Source organism: Pyxicephalus adspersus, chromosome 4 (genome assembly GCF_032062135.1).
Source record: "Pyxicephalus adspersus chromosome 4, UCB_Pads_2.0, whole genome shotgun sequence".
Lineage (NCBI taxonomy): Eukaryota > Metazoa > Chordata > Amphibia > Anura > Pyxicephalidae > Pyxicephalus > Pyxicephalus adspersus.
Genome location: NC_092861.1, coordinates 123,981,909 through 124,001,418, shown reverse-complemented (window position 1 = coordinate 124,001,418; position 19,510 = coordinate 123,981,909). Strand labels below are relative to the sequence as shown.

General features: G+C 35.8%; 1 protein-coding gene and 1 long non-coding RNA gene across 2 annotated transcripts in view; both read right to left on the bottom strand.

Annotated features, from left to right (window-relative positions):
• The window catches only part of LOC140329879 (cadherin EGF LAG seven-pass G-type receptor 2-like), an 18,885-nt gene extending 2,106 nt beyond the window's left edge, over positions 1 to 16,779 (bottom strand). Inside the window, exons 1-17 of the mRNA XM_072410271.1 lie at positions 16,660 to 16,779; positions 16,267 to 16,404; positions 14,826 to 15,042; positions 13,411 to 13,572; positions 11,522 to 11,673; positions 11,268 to 11,439; positions 10,238 to 10,446; positions 8,911 to 9,093; positions 7,119 to 7,338; positions 6,538 to 6,671; positions 5,622 to 5,765; positions 5,249 to 5,487; positions 4,631 to 4,740; positions 3,323 to 3,439; positions 2,638 to 2,774; positions 709 to 900; positions 369 to 466 (exon numbers count right to left, since the gene is read on the bottom strand). Of these exons, the coding sequence (XP_072266372.1) occupies positions 369 to 466; positions 709 to 900; positions 2,638 to 2,774; positions 3,323 to 3,439; positions 4,631 to 4,740; positions 5,249 to 5,487; positions 5,622 to 5,765; positions 6,538 to 6,671; positions 7,119 to 7,338; positions 8,911 to 9,093; positions 10,238 to 10,446; positions 11,268 to 11,439; positions 11,522 to 11,673; positions 13,411 to 13,572; positions 14,826 to 15,042; positions 16,267 to 16,404; positions 16,660 to 16,779 (2,744 nt within the window). The remainder of the gene's footprint in view (positions 1 to 368; positions 467 to 708; positions 901 to 2,637; positions 2,775 to 3,322; positions 3,440 to 4,630; positions 4,741 to 5,248; positions 5,488 to 5,621; positions 5,766 to 6,537; positions 6,672 to 7,118; positions 7,339 to 8,910; positions 9,094 to 10,237; positions 10,447 to 11,267; positions 11,440 to 11,521; positions 11,674 to 13,410; positions 13,573 to 14,825; positions 15,043 to 16,266; positions 16,405 to 16,659) is intronic.
• Positions 16,780 to 16,850: 71 nt separating this feature from the next.
• LOC140330137 (uncharacterized) lies at positions 16,851 to 18,679 on the bottom strand. The gene is made up of 3 exons (XR_011920639.1): positions 18,509 to 18,679; positions 17,177 to 18,073; positions 16,851 to 16,929 (listed from the first exon to the last, which is right to left on the bottom strand). It is a non-coding gene; the product is annotated as an uncharacterized lncRNA (long non-coding RNA).
• Positions 18,680 to 19,510: the final 831 nt, after the last annotated feature.

The following is a 19,510-nucleotide window of genomic DNA, read 5'->3' as shown; positions in this document are numbered from 1 at the left end:
GAATCTATTTGAAAATGATTTGTAATGATCTGATATTTGCCTGTTCAAATAAGTTTATTACTGAATATACATGCACCTAAAGCTCAGTTTAACTGTTATGATTTATTACTGTAATGCTGTCAGGCTGCATAAACAGTAATAAATCTGTTTTTAAAACTGCTTTCCTCCAAGTCAACCTTCCACAACCTTTTTACCCCAGTGGAACCCCTGCTTGAACCAATTCATTGGGTGTTGGTAAGATAAATGCTCATTATATTAGCGATGATCTGGAAGAATGTTCCCCTTACAGTGGTGGTCTGAATGCCACTTTGGTGTCATGCTGGATCATTTTTTATATTTTTTTATTTGATTTCATTTTCTTGTAGTACCTTTTAATCTTTTCAATATGAAGTCCAACCTCAACTAATGTCTGGTTAATTTTAATTTCTACGTCATCATGTGAAAAGGATGGTGATTCAATTTTTATCTGCAAGATGAAACAGGAAAAAGAAAAAAGTACTTCAAATACTAATTCCAAGGCTGTTCTAAGTTGCTAATATGAAAACAATAGGAGACACAAATATTAGGGTATCATACCAACAACTGTCTAGTTAGCTCTGTTTAACAGATGTCTTACCAACCTACCAGAGAGTCAGCGCCTGTTTTATACTATAAACCTACAATGCATTTAGAAGCGCTAGAATTCTAAGAAAGTAAAACAAAGCTTACCTGAACACTAGTTTGGTTGAAGAGACAACTGGGGTCCATAGCCTGCACTTCAATGTGAAATATTCCAGTTTTTCTAGCCAGGGATTTACATTTGATTTGGCCTGTGTATTTATCAATTGTGAATTCTTCCACTGATCCATTTATAAAACTATAAGTCAGCTTTTCATTTGGTCCTAAATCAGGATCTTCAGCCTTTAAAATAATATTTTTGTTCCTATTAGTAACAGTAAATATGTAATGATATGTCGTATATACAGTAAATTATATATATATATATATATATATATATACATTCTTAAGTAAAATATGATATGTAGAAGATATTTAGAAGCTGACAATTTTGTTTTGGTAATTCTTCTGTTTGGTATAATATATCTGTAATGGGATTTATGTATAATAGAATATGTTTCATCATGTAGTATCCTATGTACATAACAAATTTTACATGGAAACTTACAGAATATCCATTCCACTCTACACATGGCCCACAAGGGAGTCCAGAAAAGCAACTTTTGGTCATACGCCTATATTTTTTTTCGGCTCCCTCGTGGGTCCCTGCAGCCTTAATATCACTGTGCCAGAAAAGCTATGCATTCTGGTGGACCCGCCTCACTACCTCTGGTGGGCCCCAGGTCCCCAGTCCAATCCTGCCTTTACTGCAAACCATTATTTTTTAAAATATTTTTTAATGGATTCTTAGAGGGTCTGAGGGTAGGGTAATGTATACAAAATACATACACATATATATATATATATATATATATATATATATATATATATATATAATTTATTTAAAGAGAGTTACAAGGAAAAAAACACAACAAAACAACATACATATATACATATAAAAATACTATAAAAAACACATAGAGAACCAAGAGCTTAACCAAATATTGTGGTAGCAAAGATACAGTATATCAGTTGTTTTGTTAATTATGTACCATGAGGTGTATTTCAACCTTTCAATAATTGGTGACCTCTCTAGCTCGGGAAATATGCGCTGAATGAAATATTATTACTTCTAAAGGAAACGGGTAGTAAAGAATCATCCTACTGCTCTCTACAACAATTCTCTATAAAACATGGTACGGAGGGCAAGGATCACATGATCGACCGTGGGAGCAAGGGGTCCATCAAGGCAGCCATGATTGCCCATCAGGCCACCAGCAGGCAGATGTTCATGCAGTAACGTTTAGCCCTCAGAAGCAAGGCAGGGATGTCCGCCTCCTCCCAGTATCCAAACATTACAGTATAACAGTATTCTAAAAATCACTGATAAGAGGGCAAAGCCAGAAATGATGGATAAGTGAGGCTGTGGAGTATCAACATTTTGGGCACCCCAGGTGCCCTGGGTCAAGTGGTGTGCAACTGGAAGATCGGGAAACCTTAAAGGCTTTATGCATAAGCAATAATTGTGCCCCCCCCCAAACCTCATTGATCATGCTCTTACGGACCACCTGATACCCTAAGATAATTTTATCAATGAGATCAGGATCAGAGAACATTATTGTTGCCTCCAGGTCCACTGATAAGCTTCTTTTCTTCTCTGGAGCTGTTTTTACTATCAAGACATTAAAACCATCTAATGCTGCCTAAAAATATACTTTGTCCGCTATTTAAATAATGTGACCTAATATTCAATTTTTAGCCACTGGTCCAGTTTATCAATTCATAATTAGTAGCACAGCAGGTTAAAAAATCCTTTATGTTGCCATGGGGGATAATGATGCATATATACCAATAATTTTTTTGCATGTTTTCTGCCCTAGGTCTACATTTGGGCTTCATTATTAAGCAGTGCAATGGTACAAAATGTGAAAAATTGCAGCAATGCATCTCTTTATCCTGAATTTTAAAATAAATTACTGGGAGGGATTCTTACCTTACAAACATTATTCAAATTAGATATAAATTTAAACAATTGCTTACTGTGACTTTGATGACAGGGAATCCACTTGGTAAGGAATTCAGTACAGTGGCGTAGTACTTCTTCTTCTCAAACACTGGCCCCTTGTATAAATCTGGCAAGTTGATTTGTAGACGGGCCATATTCTTTGGCAATGATCCTATGGTAATATAATAGCAATTGGCAAAATAAGAGTTTACACAGCAGTTAAAGGATATGTGATAAATGTATTTATGTGTTGTTATTGTCTACTACAAGATGACTTGGCATGCCATACATTGTCCAATTCCCCAACAATGTGAAAAGCAATAAGCAAAACTTTGGGAGGACAAGGCCGATTAGAGGCCCTCCAAGGATAGGAAAAACAGCTTTTATGATGCCAGGAGAGCCTGTTATTTCACAGTTGTTCCAAACTGTTGTGTGATCAGGCTGAATATTCTGGAGATGAGAAGAAGGAATAATTGTTTGCTTTGCTTTAGTTTAATAAGCATGACACCCAAGATAGGCTGGCTGTTGCTTTTGCACAAATATCTGCTCATCTATGGCTACCCCAAGGCTCAGAAGGTCACACATGTACCTTAAACAGCACTTCTTGCAAGGCAAGCTTTTAACCATTAATTTTGAAATATTATGTTTACAAACTGTATATAGTTTTAGTTTCTCTCCTGAATGAGAGCATTTTACCACGTTACCTAGAGGCAAGTTTACCTTGCACATCTGGGGTTGTGTCTGCCTCTACAGTAATTGTATAGGTTGGCTGTGCACCATAGTTGAAATTTTCTGTTTTCCATAGTTCTCCAGTATTCTCATTCAAGTAAAACTGACCTGTAAATACAAAGTACATGTAAAGTACATGAATATCAATTGTTACAAATGAGACACAGACGGCAACTTGGGCAGCACCGTGGCTCAGTGATTAGCACCCGGCCTTTGTAGCACTAGGTCCTAGGTTTGAATCCCAGCCAGGACACTATCCGCATGGAGTTTGCAGGTTCTCCCTGTGTCTGCATGGGTTTCCTCCTGCACCCCAAAAACATGCAGTTAGGTTAATTGGCTTCCCCCTAAAAATTGACCTTAGACTACATTAATGACATATGAGTATAGTAGTGACATTAGATTGTGAGCTCCTTTGAGGGACAGTTAGTGACATGACTATAGACTTTGTGCTGTGTAATATGATGGTGCCATATAAATACTATATACTGATGTTTTAGAGATGACATAACTGTGTTAAGCTCAGTACCTGCTTAGTTCCTTGATGTGTTGAAAAAATGATCAGCTTCCCACAGTCTGACAGCCTTTAAAGCGAGGAGACTGACAGGAAGTGTTTCATGTTAGACTATTCATCTTCAGGCCATGTAGGTCACATATACTTACATGCTTCACATATAGTCAATATTTTCAATATTTTGAAGTACACTGCTGTTTTTATAATGATCTCAAAAGTCCTTTTAGGAATCTTGTACAACTTTTTTTTGATTGGCCATCTTCAAATCCTGGCCTGGGAAAGTGATGGAATGTATGGCCCACCCATTCTATTAAATACACTATGAATCTGGATGCCAAATAAAGATCTGTAAAGCTGCAGTTCTATCATGGACCACAGCCACAGGTCCTTTAACCTCTCCCTAAAATAAAATAAAGCAAGTTGCTGCCCAATGCCGACTTCATTTTGTCTCACATGCCTCAGGGTAAATATAGATAATATTTTTTTCATATAGTTTTAAATGTGTGGGCTTAAAAATCAAGAGTGTAGATTATAGTGTCTTCTTAAAATAAAAGAAAACACTGAGCTGTGATGCCTGGGTAAGCATTGTATCTCCCACTTGTACATGGCCAAAGATTAAGCCAGGAAGAGAAGAGGAGGATGGCGGCACCCACAGCAGAATAGGAACAGGTTAATGTATAAAAAAAAATTAAATAAAAAAAATCAGCCAGGTATGTTTATTTTATTGCAGAAGGGATATCACCAAAAGTTTAGGAAAATAATTTTTAAGTATAGTTGTGCATACTTACCATCATTATTTCCGGCAACAATTCTGTAAGTGATATTTTTCCCTGATTTATTCTTTGCAGAAAATTTGTAAATTGGGTAATTACTGTTTTCACTTTTTTTTAAATCAGTGCTAAAAGTAAAACAGATAAATTAGTAATTAGGGTTTCCCCATTAGGTTAGATTTGGGAAAAGCATGAAAAAGTGTGAAGAATATATTCTTTAGTGCTTCCAGTGATGGTACGTTATGTAAATTATACCAAATTTGTTTGGGAATTTCTTGTGACCTGCACCCTATATCGTGTGAACACTCTGACTGGCACCTTGCCAAATTTTATCACATCTTCTGCATGAAAGTGCCACCCACCACAAAAAGTTCCACATTCTTTTAAAAGATCATTTGTATTTTTATTTATTCACAAACCGAACACATTACAATTAGGATTCCCAATTAAAAAAACTGACATTATTTTCAGCTGCATCCAATAGGATTTAAGTCATATAGCTAAAATTAAGAGCCTTAACTTTCCAAAGTAGACCAAACTTTCCAAAGTCGGCATGGTTTAATAACCTCTAGTCAAGTCTTTTTTTTTAAAGAATTCATTTATATATCAAAAAGGATGGGGAAAATAACCTCTCACCTTAATTCATTTGGGGCAAATGCTGGAAATAAGTTTGGTTTGTGTACCACATTTATAATGATTGAAATGCTGCTATTCAGTGAAGGAAATCCATTGTCTTTAGCAAACACAGTTATAGTAATCTCTCCCGGATCCAGTTTTCCAGCAGTTATTATCCTTCCATCTTTCATGTTTTCAATTAGGAAGCAATTATACTGTATGTCAGGTGACAGGAAATATTCAATTATGCCATTATCTCCCTGCAAGTCAATAAAGGCAGAAAACTTTATAGAGCTATTCTAAGGAGATCATGTTAAATAATGTATGGTGTACAAATTGTCTTTTTAGAAGCTTCAAAGCATTATTATTATACAGTAGGTATCTAATAGTATACCTTGTCTCTGTCTGATGCATTCACTACTGTCACTAGGATTCCCAGGGGGCTATCCACATCTAGTTCAGCAAAATATTGTCCCTGGTTAAAATGTGGGGCATTATCATTTTCATCCAGAATATGAACTGTGAACTGCATACTGGTCTGAAAAGAAATAATTGACTAAAATTATAAACTTATAACAGATTTCATTCTTTTGAAATAATACTCCATTGTTACTGATGCCAAATATTATTAAAAATAACTAAAGTGAAATTTTAAAATGGGAAATCTACTCAAAATTGACATTTCAGTATTTGGGAAATGCTGAAATGTAAAATCTTTGAACATTCCCTTATATCTATATGGGGTTGGGGTGTGGTGACACCATGTCTGCACACTTGCCATGGTCATACAAAAGGTGTCTATATTTTTCATTTGGATTTTTAAGTATTTTTATTATGGAGAATGTAACAGAAAACAAATAAACAATCCATGCCAGATGTAAACTGTAGATAAGAAAGTAACCGAGAACTATGCCAGATGAAGCTTGCAGCAAACGTCCAGAGAAAATACAAGAAGCCAAAAGACTTATCCCAACAGACTCCACCTATATATAAAAACATTTGAGTGGACTGACCTGTAAGCTACAAAACAATGGAGAAGTTTTAAAGCCCTATACACAAAAATATCAAATTCCATCATTCAATGAAAGTTCAAATATACTCTGTACCCCACCCCTAAGTAACTACTTGTGTTTGCATGGGTCTTGTACATATGTTCTGATTTCCTTCCAAACAAATTCCAATGGATTAGCAGTCTCTGACTAACTGGCTATCTTACCAAATGAACCCCCATGGATAGCTTCTGTGCAAAGGATTCCCATTAGCTCTATAACATTAGACCGGACAAATAATTTAAAAACATATTAACCTACCTTATAGAAAGGAGCTGACTTATTGTTAGTGGCTGTGATATTTAGAATTGTATGTTTTATGGTTTCAAAATCAAGAGGCCTTTTCACTAAAATGTTTCCATGTGTTTCATCAACTTCAAAGAGATCATCTTCATCTATAATAAAATGTAACAAGTCATACTTTTATAATAATGTATCTGTCAGCTTTCTTGATTATCTTTTGCAAAGACTCCAAAAGATTACTTTGGTAGGGTCTAGATTTGGCACCTCTTATCAGAAGTGTACTTTGAGGAGAACAAAAGTGATTAGACAAGTTTTTTAAACTTGGATTAGTGATCAGTTCTCCTAAGGACAGAAGGTTTAATTGATGCAGCATTGCTGGAGAGAATAGACTGATTAGGCAAAATTCATCAGTCTATAACTGTCAATAACTACATATCTTTTAGTAGACTTTCTTTGTTGTTTAGCCCACGGCAAACTCCCATTTTGCCACAATAAAAATGTAGAACTGCTTGTATGGTATGAGGTATGAGAGTAATGTGTTTATTAGATTGTATCAATATACTAGAAATACAAGGATACAAGGAATACAGGAACATTACCATACAGACTGTAGAGTATAAATGCATTATCTCCAGAATCCCGGTCAGTTGCCATCACTTGGCCAACAAAAGTTCCAATTGGTGCATTCTCCTCAATGACCATCAAGTTGATTGGCATAAACACAGGTTTACAATCATTAATATCCAATACCTGGACAACAACAGTGCAGTATCCTTGTTTTCTTTGGGGCAGCCCATGATCTTCAGCAAGAATAAAAATCTACATATAAAAAAAATAATAAAATGAAATTCTACATATAGAGAAAGATATTTCTAATAATTATAAAAATATATACTGCATCTCATTAACAATTCCCATGTTGTCAAAACAGACATAAAAATAGATATAATTATTGGGTTATGTGCAGGGTACAACAAACAAACTGAAGCTTTGCTTGATAGATTCTCTACACATTAGTGCTGATTTACTGAAATGGATTACACTGTTTGTCAGAGCAAAGTTCATTGCCATGGAAGGCAAAAACTGCTTAGCTTAGTGTATTTTTTTAGAGAGCGCCTTTGAGAACGCCTCAATCATGAAATGTTAAAAAACATGGTTTTTGCTTGTACATGATTAAATAGTTAACGTCAGCAGAGCTTCACCTCACTCACTAAGCTAAGTGAAATATCTCTTGCTGTTGAATGGATACACCTAAATTAGTAAATCTGCCCCAATTATCAGCCTGTATCTAAAGTGGTGGTGTATACTAAATATGTTGGGCCTTTATAAATACTGTATAATAATAATAATGGTAAAAGAGTTAGTGTCATGTATAGAGGTGCTAACTTAAAACAACTTATTCTTATGGTATTCTTATTCTTAACAACTTAAAACAACTTGTTCTTATGGTTCTGTTCCTGAATTTTTCTTTATGCTTGTCAGTTCAGTCTGAATTAACAAGGCAGGGGGTGCCTTTAGGCATCCATCTCCTCTTAATCATTTCCCAATTCACTGTTTTCATTCATTAAAACTCTACAGGTATGCTTTACCTGCTTAACTGGCATCTCATAGATTGTAAGCTCTTCTGGGCAGGGTCCTCTCCTCCTTCTGTGTCACTGTCTGTATCTATCTGTTATTTGCAACCCCTATTTAATGTACAGCACTGCGTAACATGTTGGTGCTATATAAATACCGTTTAATAGTATTAATATTAATTAAGCATTAATGTGTTTCTCTTCTACTTAAAGTCTATTTAAAACCAATGTTGATCTAAACCAGCGGTCGCCAACCTTTTCAGGTCTGCGGACCAATAAAATCACTGGCTCCCAACCACGCATGCATGGAGAGCCAGGTGTCACTCAAAGGGGGAGAAACCTTCCCCAGAGTGACGTCATCATGACATAACCCCACCCACTCTTCCATTGCGGATCTGAGCCTGCAATGGGAGAATGGGCAGGTTGTGTGCAGGGACACAGCCTGCCCACCTTCCTGAGCCTAGAAACTGCTCGGGGTACGTGGTCCGCGGCTCTGGCCTGTGCATCCCCCCAGCAGGGTCCTTCTCCTGACCCCGCTCAGGGGTGCACTGACCAGAGTTGTGGACCCCCAAAATTTTCTCACGGGTCACCGGTTGGTGACTGCTGATCTAAACAATATCCTCTAAACAGGGTGACAACACTACGATTTCACTTTGGAACAAAAAGCAATACTATCCTATTATAGTGCAAAGTGAATTTTCACTATGTTCATTAAGCTAAGTAAAACTTTCCATACCTAAAAGAAGCCTAAACTCTTTAAATAAATGTATTTTTATGCTACACAAGAACTCATGATGACATGGCACGTATGACTGACCTGAAACTCTCTGGGTCCACTTTCAAAGTCAAAACTGGACAATGCAAATATCTTCCCATTTCCAGCATTTATACTGAAGTACTGAGAGTCATTATTCAGTATAGTGTACTGAATGGCGCCATTGCTGTCTGTATCAGCATCTATTGCTTGAACCTGGGCAATTAATGTAGGAAACTTGTGGTCCTGCACATTCCAAGAAAATATATAAGTATACACATTGCATTATATATAGATACATAGTATGCATAATAGTCAGTTGTATATTTAAGGATCATTAAACTTAGTTCACTTCACTTAACCCAGAAATCCAGCAAAACTTTTTTGGAACTTTTGGATATAGATATAAGAATTTTATTCTATTTTTGGAGATGCCAGAATCACAAAAAGAGGGAATGTTGCCAAATGATGGGACGGTCTACTTAGAAAGTTATCATTCAAAACTCAGTAATGTGAAAGGAATTTGTAGTTTTGCCAAGGTCATGTTCATGTAAAAGGACTTGACAAAATATATTATAAAAATACTGAAATAGGTGAATTTTCTTTGCTGAATCTTTCCTTCTGTGAAAATACCTCTGTAGATTATGAATTGTGCCACTTGTACCAGTGTTTTGCTTTTAAAAGTAGTGGGAGTGAAACCTAAAGAGTTGTTTTTCTTATCTACGTTCCAGCGATGCAACATCCTCAATACCTTGCTAGTAAATTACATCTTCCGACTTCAAGACTTTAGTGGCATTGTTGACCACAGTGGATGTCATATGCTGATAATATATGCTGAGCTGCAGCATGTGCTACCTAGGCACAAGTTAACAGGCAGGCAAGAATCCCTAAAGGAGACACATAGGGGTCCTGATTTACTAATGTTGTCCAAGGCTGGAGAGGATACGCTTTTATCAGTGAACCTGGGTGATCCAAAAAAATCTGGAATAGATCTGATCCAGGATTGAAAACATTTGCTAACAAAAAGCAAATGACTAGGAACTCTATTCCAGGTTTGCTGGATTACCCAAATTCACTGATGAAAATGTATCTTCTCTAGCCTTGGAGAGCTTTAATAAATCAGGCCCAGTATGTCTTGTTTGTAGTGAAACTATGCCTGTTCATATAATTTTAAATTAAAGGTTGAAGTTTTACTTTAAATGGTTGGGTTTAGCTCCACTTTAATGGATACTGTGACATCTAAGAGCTCATGTTCATTTAATTGCAATCTTAGAAGAACAATGGCAATCCACATAATAACAGTTTAATATGCTAGGAAAAGTCAATCACTATTTGTGAATATTGAGTTTTTTTTTCTACAAACTATAATAAATATTCACTATCATCTTACCTCTTTCACTGTCACTTTGACCAGAGAGTTTGGAAAAACTGGAGCCCATTGGTTTCCATTAATGACGGTGATAATAACAATGGCTTCACTGTATATCCAGGACCTTTGTGAATCTGTTGCTTTCACTGTTACATTTCTTGGGAAATCTCTTATTATCAGTGGTTGTTTAGTCTGTATTATTCCTGTCAGTGGATCCATGATAAAGTAATCTACACAGAAATCAAAGAGAACTACATTGCAAAATTTATAAAGTGAATCAAAGCTTAGAGACTTTGTCACATAAATCAGCACAGTGCGGTAATAAGTCTTACAATGAGACCCTACAGACCTCTGCATTGTAGTGAAACACTGGTATTTCTTTGTCACCCTAATGCACATATGCATTGGGTAATTGCTAGAATACATTTTTGGAGGCAGCATGGGGTCTGCTTTATTCTTCATGAACCATAAAGATAGTTTTGACTGCACCTAACATCATCTTCCTGAATTAGGCCAAACTTGTGTTGAGATGCCAGGAGAAGGAAACAAGATAGGGATATTTTCACTTTTACTACATTTTGAGACTTGGTACTCCTGCCTGCAATTTGGCTGCCTTTGGCCCTGATTTATTAAAGTTCTCCGAGGCTGGAGAGAATACACTTCTATCAGTGAAGCTGGGTGATCCAGCAAACCTGGAATGGATCTGGTCCAGGATTGAAAACATTTGCTAACAAATAGCTAATGACTTTTAGGAAATCCATTCCCGGTTTGCTGGATTACCCAGCTTCACTGATGAAAGTGTATTCTCTCCAGCCTTGGAGAACTTTCATAAATCATGGCATTTGTGTCTTTCCCAATAGTGTCCTATGGCAGACTAAGTCCTGACTGTACAGCAACTTCCCTGGTATTACCTATACTATGTGTTTGACAAACACACAATTAGTATCCTAATTGATAATCTTCACAATCATTACTAACCTTGCAAACTATATTATATTTACTGGTACTGTTATCATGATTACTATTAGTATTAAATGGTGATTTAGGCTACCTCTATCAGTTTGAGTAGTGAAGCTGTATACCAATGTTGCAGGTAAATAAAAGGCTTTGATTTGTGTTAGGATTGTATGTGGTGCTGTCCAATCATTCAAAGCTTCTGGGAGATAGTAATTAGATGAGAAGACCGGGTAGTTTATATTCATGGGTGAAAAAACCACAAACACCTGTGAATCAAAAGACGTGAGACAATTTATGGCCAATAATGCAATGACAATACAAGAGTAGAAAATAAATAAAAAAGATCACCATGATAGATGTGGACAGTGGTGGGGTTCCATTATCACGGCACTTGACCTTGAGAGTATAGTGCAGAGGGCTGTGATGGGGTGGAAGGTCTTTTATTATAAAGATGTGGCCAGTAGCATTGGATATTGCAAACAGTCCTTCACTGCTATCACCTGGAAAAAGACACCCAATAATTATTCTCTGCCAAGTAATCTATTGACTAAAATTTGTCTTAACTTAGCTGCATGCTGCAAAAGTGGAAACCTTAAAGAACGCTGTTGCTCCAATAATTGTCAAGATTTTATAGCCACCCAAGTAGCACCCTGGTAGGCTCACTTGCTATGTGGTCACCAGTACAGATGAAATCTCCCCAACAGTAAAAAGAAAAAGTTTTTTAACTTCATCACTCCAAACAAAAATATGTTTTAACTGATTTGGCCAATAAGGCTTTTATTATATTGTAAATGTTGTAGAAACATAGAAGAATAAAGTTAGAAAAAAATAAAGTTTTAGATTGTTTTTTTGAACCAGGGACTTCCAGACTGCTGAAATTCTGTTTCAAGCTTTAACTCTTCCTGTAAAATAATACTATCTAATGATAGTTGGATAGCTTTCATACTGCTAGCTTTAGGAGTTAGCTTAATTTAGAAATACTATCCTACTGATATCCTTATATTTTTTTATCCCTCAGAACTTTCTCCATTATTGTTAGTCGCCTCTGAATTTGCTCTCTTTCTCTCACTCTTTTGTGAGTTCTCCAGAATGCACACATTGGGGCCTATTTTACAAAGCTCTCCAAGCTGGAGAAGATTATCATGGGAGAACCTAGGTGATCAAGCAGACCTGGAATAGATCTAGTCCAGGGTTAAAAATATTTGCCAACCAATAGCCAATGAGTTTGAAGAAATCCATTGCAGGTTTGTTGGATCACCCAGGTTCCTACACTGAATATTTATCTTGTTTAGTCTTGGAGAGCATTAATAATTAGGTCAAAAAACCTAAACAAGGTCTATATAAGGGAACCAGAGTCTCCTCTCTTCTGTTGGTATTCCCTCTAAGTGATCTCCAGAATTCTATTTGATTTTCATTCTGCATGGGCCTACATTTTGTCATTCATTCCTAACCCAATTCACTGACTAAATGGAGGTTTAGGCCACAATGTGGTTGCATTCAATAAATAAAATGTAAACTTGTTATGTAGTGATATATTTGATAAGAGTGAACACAGAAGACAATTTAAAGTATACTCATCATGAGAGAAAGAACCTACTGACCTTCTGAAAGTACTTCTTATCTGGTTGTTTCTGGTTTCTCTCTAAAGTTTCGCCTTACACCTAAATTAATTCATACAATTCCTTATACATCTAAAGAATCAAAGCTAGAATTATAATATTCATGTAAATGTTTAGCCTCATTTCACATTCTATTATTCAACTAAGTGTGAAGTTTTTCCAGCATCATATTCAGGCAACATTCCTAGGGGTTTATTTAATCAGCAGTGAATCTGACACTGAAACGTTTCAAGTTGGAGAATCAATTACTGCTTTGAAACACATGGGGCTGGAGGAATCTCCACCAGAGAATGTTTCAGTGAATGTCAAATTTACTTCTTTATAAATAAACCCCTAGCATTGTAATTTATTGCTTTGTGGTTCAGGCAAACATTCATTAGAGCTGGAGGTGTTCATCATTGTCATTATTGATTTGAATGAAATTAATTAAAATCAAAACTGTCTTCCTGTTTAATTCCTTCCTTTTAAATAAAGTCTCCCACTGATCAACTACAGCTCTATCTAAGCTCTATCTAAGCTCTCTCTGTGTATATGTATAATTTGTAGATAACAATATTTTATCGTGTTTTGAGAGAAATCCCTAATCTATTGTTACAAATAGTGAACTCTTTCATTTACCTGATATGGAATAATGGATTCCTTCATCAACAGCTTTATTGCCATGAGTTGCATTAATGTCGAGAATAGCATGTCCTGTGGTATATGTACCATCCCATATAACTGTATGGTATACTAGATTTTCCACTATGGGTCCCTGTTCATTCACATCTTCAACATGCACTTGAGGGCATAAAATAAAACAAAGAAAGAAATCATGTAATATTTAAATCAAAAGTAAGGCACTCCAAACAGTAAGGCGCACACAACATCGATGATTTTGAAAGTGCAGTAAACCAAAACACTCCAGAATTCTATATTATTATTGGTCTCTGGTCAGAATGGGGTATATAAACAATCACTCAATAAAAGTGTTTGCATATTTGTTCAAATTCAGATGGGTGGTTGTACTTAAAAGGTAACTAGAGCTAATTACACGGTTGGCACCCTGCTATTGACTGGTGGATGTTAAAATGATGTGAGTTAATTATCGTTCATATTATTTTCCTCCTGCCGATACATAATATAAACTACTGTACTCTCTTTCACTTGCGGTTTTGTCCATGGTTACGATTGCATTTACAGGTAATGTTACTGAATAAGAGCACTTTACATAATCACTTAACACATAATTTACACTATGTAGTGCACTTCCCAGTACGTTTACCCATGTCCTAGTAATACCATTCAAGTAAATTAATATACATTTGTACATCTCTAGTTATGTTTTAAATATGTTCTCTCATCTCAGTTCACACAGAATGAATAATTAAGCATTTGTATCAAACAAATTGTTTATAATAATACTCCAATGTGTGCAATGTAGATTTAGGAGTACAGATGTTGTATAAAGGCAATAAAAGAAAAGGTTGGGTCTATACAGGATATAAATACTACTGTCAGCAGGATAACTTCCAGAGGCAAATGCTGGTGTATGCTGATCTCTCTCCAATATTCAGAGATATTAGTTTGCATGCAAAACCCTGTTGTCAAGGTATCTTTGTAGAGGAGGAATACCTGGTTTATGAATATATACGGTAATGTAATATATAGGTGAAAAGCCTAACTACAGGGTAACTGTACTTTTATATAAGTTAATTGCCAAGACTTCTATAGACCTTGTATGTATACACTCGACACAACAAAATGGAAACAGCCAGATATATAATTTGTGCAACCAGTGAAGCTGTGCAAGCAACCTGTGAGGCATAGAGGCTCATCTATTGTATATGTAGTATAGGTGGGAAGGTGGGAAAGGTCTCCCTCTTGCTGTTAGTTAGGCTTTCTACTTTGTATTCTTTATAATGATCTAACAGCTTTTCTGATTTGCAGTATCCGAATGTTGAAGGCTATGTGGCTACACAACACCATAATGCAAGATATGTATTTTTTGAAACAATGTGGATTCCCCATTGAATAAATACAGATATTGATACCAATAACTGTTGTGGTGCTGTTGTATTGGGGATCTCTTGGACTGTATGCAGTCACTGCCATCGTATGTTGTCTGCTGGTCTCAAAGTCCAGTGGTTGCAGGGTGGAGAGACAGCCAGAGATTTCTCCAATGTAAAACAAGTGAGACACCTTGGTGAATGAATACATAATAACAGAATTGTCTCCCAGGTCCACATCTGCTGCAGAGATATTCAGGATCTAAAAAAAAATAGCAATCAAGTTAATTTTGTTTTCTAAGTTTTTGTAACATTTTTAAGACACTGGTTTTAGTATTTTGCAAATCAGGTAGTTTTTAAAAAGCTATTTTCAACCTACCAAATTTCTGGTTTAGCTGTGCCTATAGACAGAGGGGTAATGGTTTATCTCCAATAATAAACCATATAAAAGAATATAATAAGTTTTTTTAAATGTTCAGTTTGAATGTATAACTTCAAATTTATAACTAAAAGCAGTAATATATCATCTACATGGTATAGCATTGTAAAGGTAAGGAATACACATGATCCTGGTTCCAAAAAAGGGAAAATAACCCATCTGCCATAAGAACTCCCATGACTGCTTTACACCTATCCATTAGACTGCAGGGCATTTCAGCACACTCATTTTGTAATTTTATATTTAATTTGAATGCAAATACACTTTTGGCACACTTAAAAACCAGATGTAACCCTATCATGTTCCCTGAGATATGTAGGGGTGTTAGTTTGAAAACTGCGATCCTTTTTACATATCCTACAGTTATTTCTGACACTTCTGACATGACTCCCCCCAGTTTCTGCAACATGAGATTGTAAGCTCTTCAGGGCAGTGTCCTCCCCTCTTCCCCTGTCACTGTCTATATCTTTCTGTCATTTGTAACCCCTATTTACTGTACAGCGCTGCATCATTTGTTGGCGCTATATAAATCCTCTTTATTATTAATAATAACAATAATAATAATATTAGAGACGTTTGGGCCTTGTTTGTATGTGTGCATTATTGGTGCAGTTGAGTGCATGTGAATATGCATGTAAAATTTAATATCAGCTATTGTATTTATCAACACTGATCCGTTTTTTCCTTTAGTTTTTTTTATATAAATATTTGGAATTATCTAACTATAAAATCTTGCATGTAATGTAAAAACCCTGCTCAGTCCAACCACCCCATCCAGCACTGCCTAACAAGGTGCTGGAATAATACAGTTCCCTAGCCAAATAACTACTAAAGAAAAAGTGACGCATTCATTTAACTACGTTAACATGCTTAACTGTACATTTATCTCTTAGAAAAAAAGAAGATTTAGATGGACCCACATCAGCTGAATAACAAAAATAATCTTTTCCCCACATACAACAGCATTATACATACTGGTTATAACACATAGGTCTGCATTGGCACTTTTGTTTAAATACATTTTGTAAATATACTGAGGATAAATACCACTTGTGGAGGTTCATTTTCTTTTACAGTAACTTCGTACTGCGTTTTTGGAAATATAGGGGGATTATCATCATCATCCTGGACATAAACATGAATCGTTAGTGTGGATGATAATGGTGGAGTCCCAGAATCCTGAGCCTATAAAGAAAGATATCATCAATCCTAAGTAGCAAATTATTTTTGTGATTTGACAAGCAATGGAATGACACATTTTGGGATATATAGAAGTGATTTAAATTCTAGCGTACAGTATTTAAACCAAAAAAAATATACAAACAAAAAACCTGTAACAGCTGCACTATTGAAGGATTTGTACTAAGGATTTGTACACTGCATTCCTTCATCTTATCACACAAGTATTTTGTATGAGCAGAATCCTTATAACAGACTTACAATTACTGTGAGATTGTAAATATCCGTTGTCTCTCTGTCCAATGGCCTGTTATTGTATAGTTGTCCTGTAAAATTATCAATCTGGAAAATGCCATCAAAGTCATTTTTCAGCATGTACATCACAGCACCATTATCACCAATGTCTTTGTCAGTTGCCTTTATAAGCCCCAAATTGAGGAAATTCTCGTTTTCCTGGCATGTGATATTTATATGAATGGTGGGTGAGAATACCGGGGCATTGTCATTTATGTCAAGTACAGTAACAGTAACCTATGAAAGAACACAGAGGTCACATATATCAATGGTCAGCAATTTACAATTTATTATTTTAAATTCTAGTTCCCTAAAGAACTTCAGATCATGTCAACTTGTTGACTACTATTGTACTATGAAGAATTGACAAATGACTAAACATTGACTGACATTTTGGTTTACTGATGTGTAGGTATTTTACACAAAATATAATTTAACAGAGCAAAAATCAAAGACCAATAATGCAAAATTGGGGGATCCATACCACAACAGCTCCAGGACTGGATGGTTCTCCTGAATCCACAGCTTTCACCATAACACGATAACAGTCCTGATACTCTCGGTCCAGCAGGATGCGTGTTAGAATGGTCCCATTATCAGTGATGGAAAAAGTTTCTGTGTATGTCCCAACAGAATATATAACTAACATATCCGGTCCAGCATAGGCTTGTACTATCCCAACTTCAGTTCCTGGTGGCATTCCTTCATAAATGCTGAAACTGTAGCTAGAATTCAGAAAATCAGTGCGACCTCTCTCTATTGTAACTAAGACTGTAGCTGGAAATTAAGTAGATATCAAATATAGAACATTAGTGAAATAAATGACTTTGATTTTCTATAACAATGCATTTCTTCTCTTTGCAGAAATACAGATATTTGTTTCGGTAGTACATTTACAAATAATGCAGATACAAATGTAACAATTATGTTAGTTTCAGAAAATATAGATATATAAAAAATATAAACATATATTTGTAAACCTTTTTGACATTAAAATTCCTGCAAATTTTTCACAATTGAAAGTACAGGACTCGGGTGAACTGTGGCAAGGGGCAGAAAATGGGAGAGTCTAATAACGCTGCACCAAAAAATGGTAAAAAGCAATAGTTTATTATTGGCGCAAACAATATGGGGCTAATGTTGTGGTGGTTTGCAACCAGAATCAAAAATTAGGCAAAATAAAGAGTCAGAATACCTCAGGAATGACATCAATTAAAATTGAAATTTCTTACCATTAGAAGACAGCATTGAAAATCCATGATCAGTGGCAATGATTATTAGTGAAATGTTATTGTCCTTACAAACAACACATATATTACTTGTAAGAGAAATGACTCCGGTCAGATCATTTATAGTAAATCCATTATATAGCTCTGCAAACCTGTAAATATTGAAACATCACTTGAGCAAAGTTTATTCCAGCAAAGTTTATTTATTTAAAATAATTGTTTTTAAAATAAAGAGTTTTGTTCCCTTTTTGTCCCACATACACAACAAGAAATCTTTGTTATTCTGCCAATAAGTGTGAGAAAACCTCTTCTTGGATATCTATCACTGAAACAGTTATCCCCAATGACAATTGTAACACTTTGGCTTTTTCATCATTCCACCACTTATTGTGCAGTGTTCCTACAGACCTATGGAGGAAATAATCCTCCCTAGAGGAACCACAAAAAAGTCTGACACAGGTTTTAGCCCCTGGGTCCCCAATCCGAAACTACACTTTAACTGTATGCCCAAAACATGATATTTTAATATCCTTTAGAATACATTGTTAATATTAAACTGAAAATCTCCTTTTATCAAACAAAATTACCTGTACGATATCTGTGAATTATTTCCAATGTCCAAATCTGTAGCTGATACTCTGAGAATTGGCTCTCCTGTTTTCATTGCACTTAGAGTCAGATGCACAGAATATACAGACTGTGTAAAAGTTGGGGCATTATCATTAATGTCCTGGATAGCGATGACGAGATCTGCAAAACTCTGTGGGAAAAACACATTTTACAATGCTGTCCACCTTGTGAAGAGCTTATTTTACTAAAATTGTTCTAGTTGTAAGTGCAGTGATATGTAATAATAAAGAACTCAATATAACTTTAAAGTGGAACACCAGACACACTAGCCTTGGATAGAGTATCCTTTGTCCTTGGAGAGACAATTTAGAGAGATTTGGTTCTCATTTCTACCCTGTAAACATTGTCAAAAGGCGAGAGCAAGAAAGTAAATCTAAAATGTTTGCATCATCATCTAGCATTGAAACTGGAGTAGAGGGGATATCTTCTAATGCGGTAATAAAAAAAATTACAGGAGCACCATCAGACATCTGCAGAGAGAATATTTATTTGTCACGAACAAAGTGCAAGCACAATATTTCAGATTCCTGATGCCTGTAGAAGAGGAGCTTATTGGCCTTGAAACATTGCACCTGTACTCTGTGACAAATACTTATCCTATGGCTGAAAGCTGATGGTGTTATGGTGACCCTATACTATTGATTTGGGCTTTTGTGGGGGTTCCCTCTGTCTTGTGTTGACCATAGCACACATGTATATGTATGTCTATGGTTGAAAAGAGGGCACAGAAAATTTTAAAGATTTGATTTTCCAATAGTGACGTCCACCACAGATCTGCCCCCGAACTTTTTTTGGAGATATTTTTTCTTTGTGCTGTCTCTCACAGCACAAGGTAAGTGGGGTAAATCTATCCAGTGGGGACACAGACATTCATATAAATCTGAGAAACCAACCCTTTCCTACTTTACCCCACTTTCCAAAAAAGTTGTATATGCAGTTTTACTCTAAAGCTAAGACTA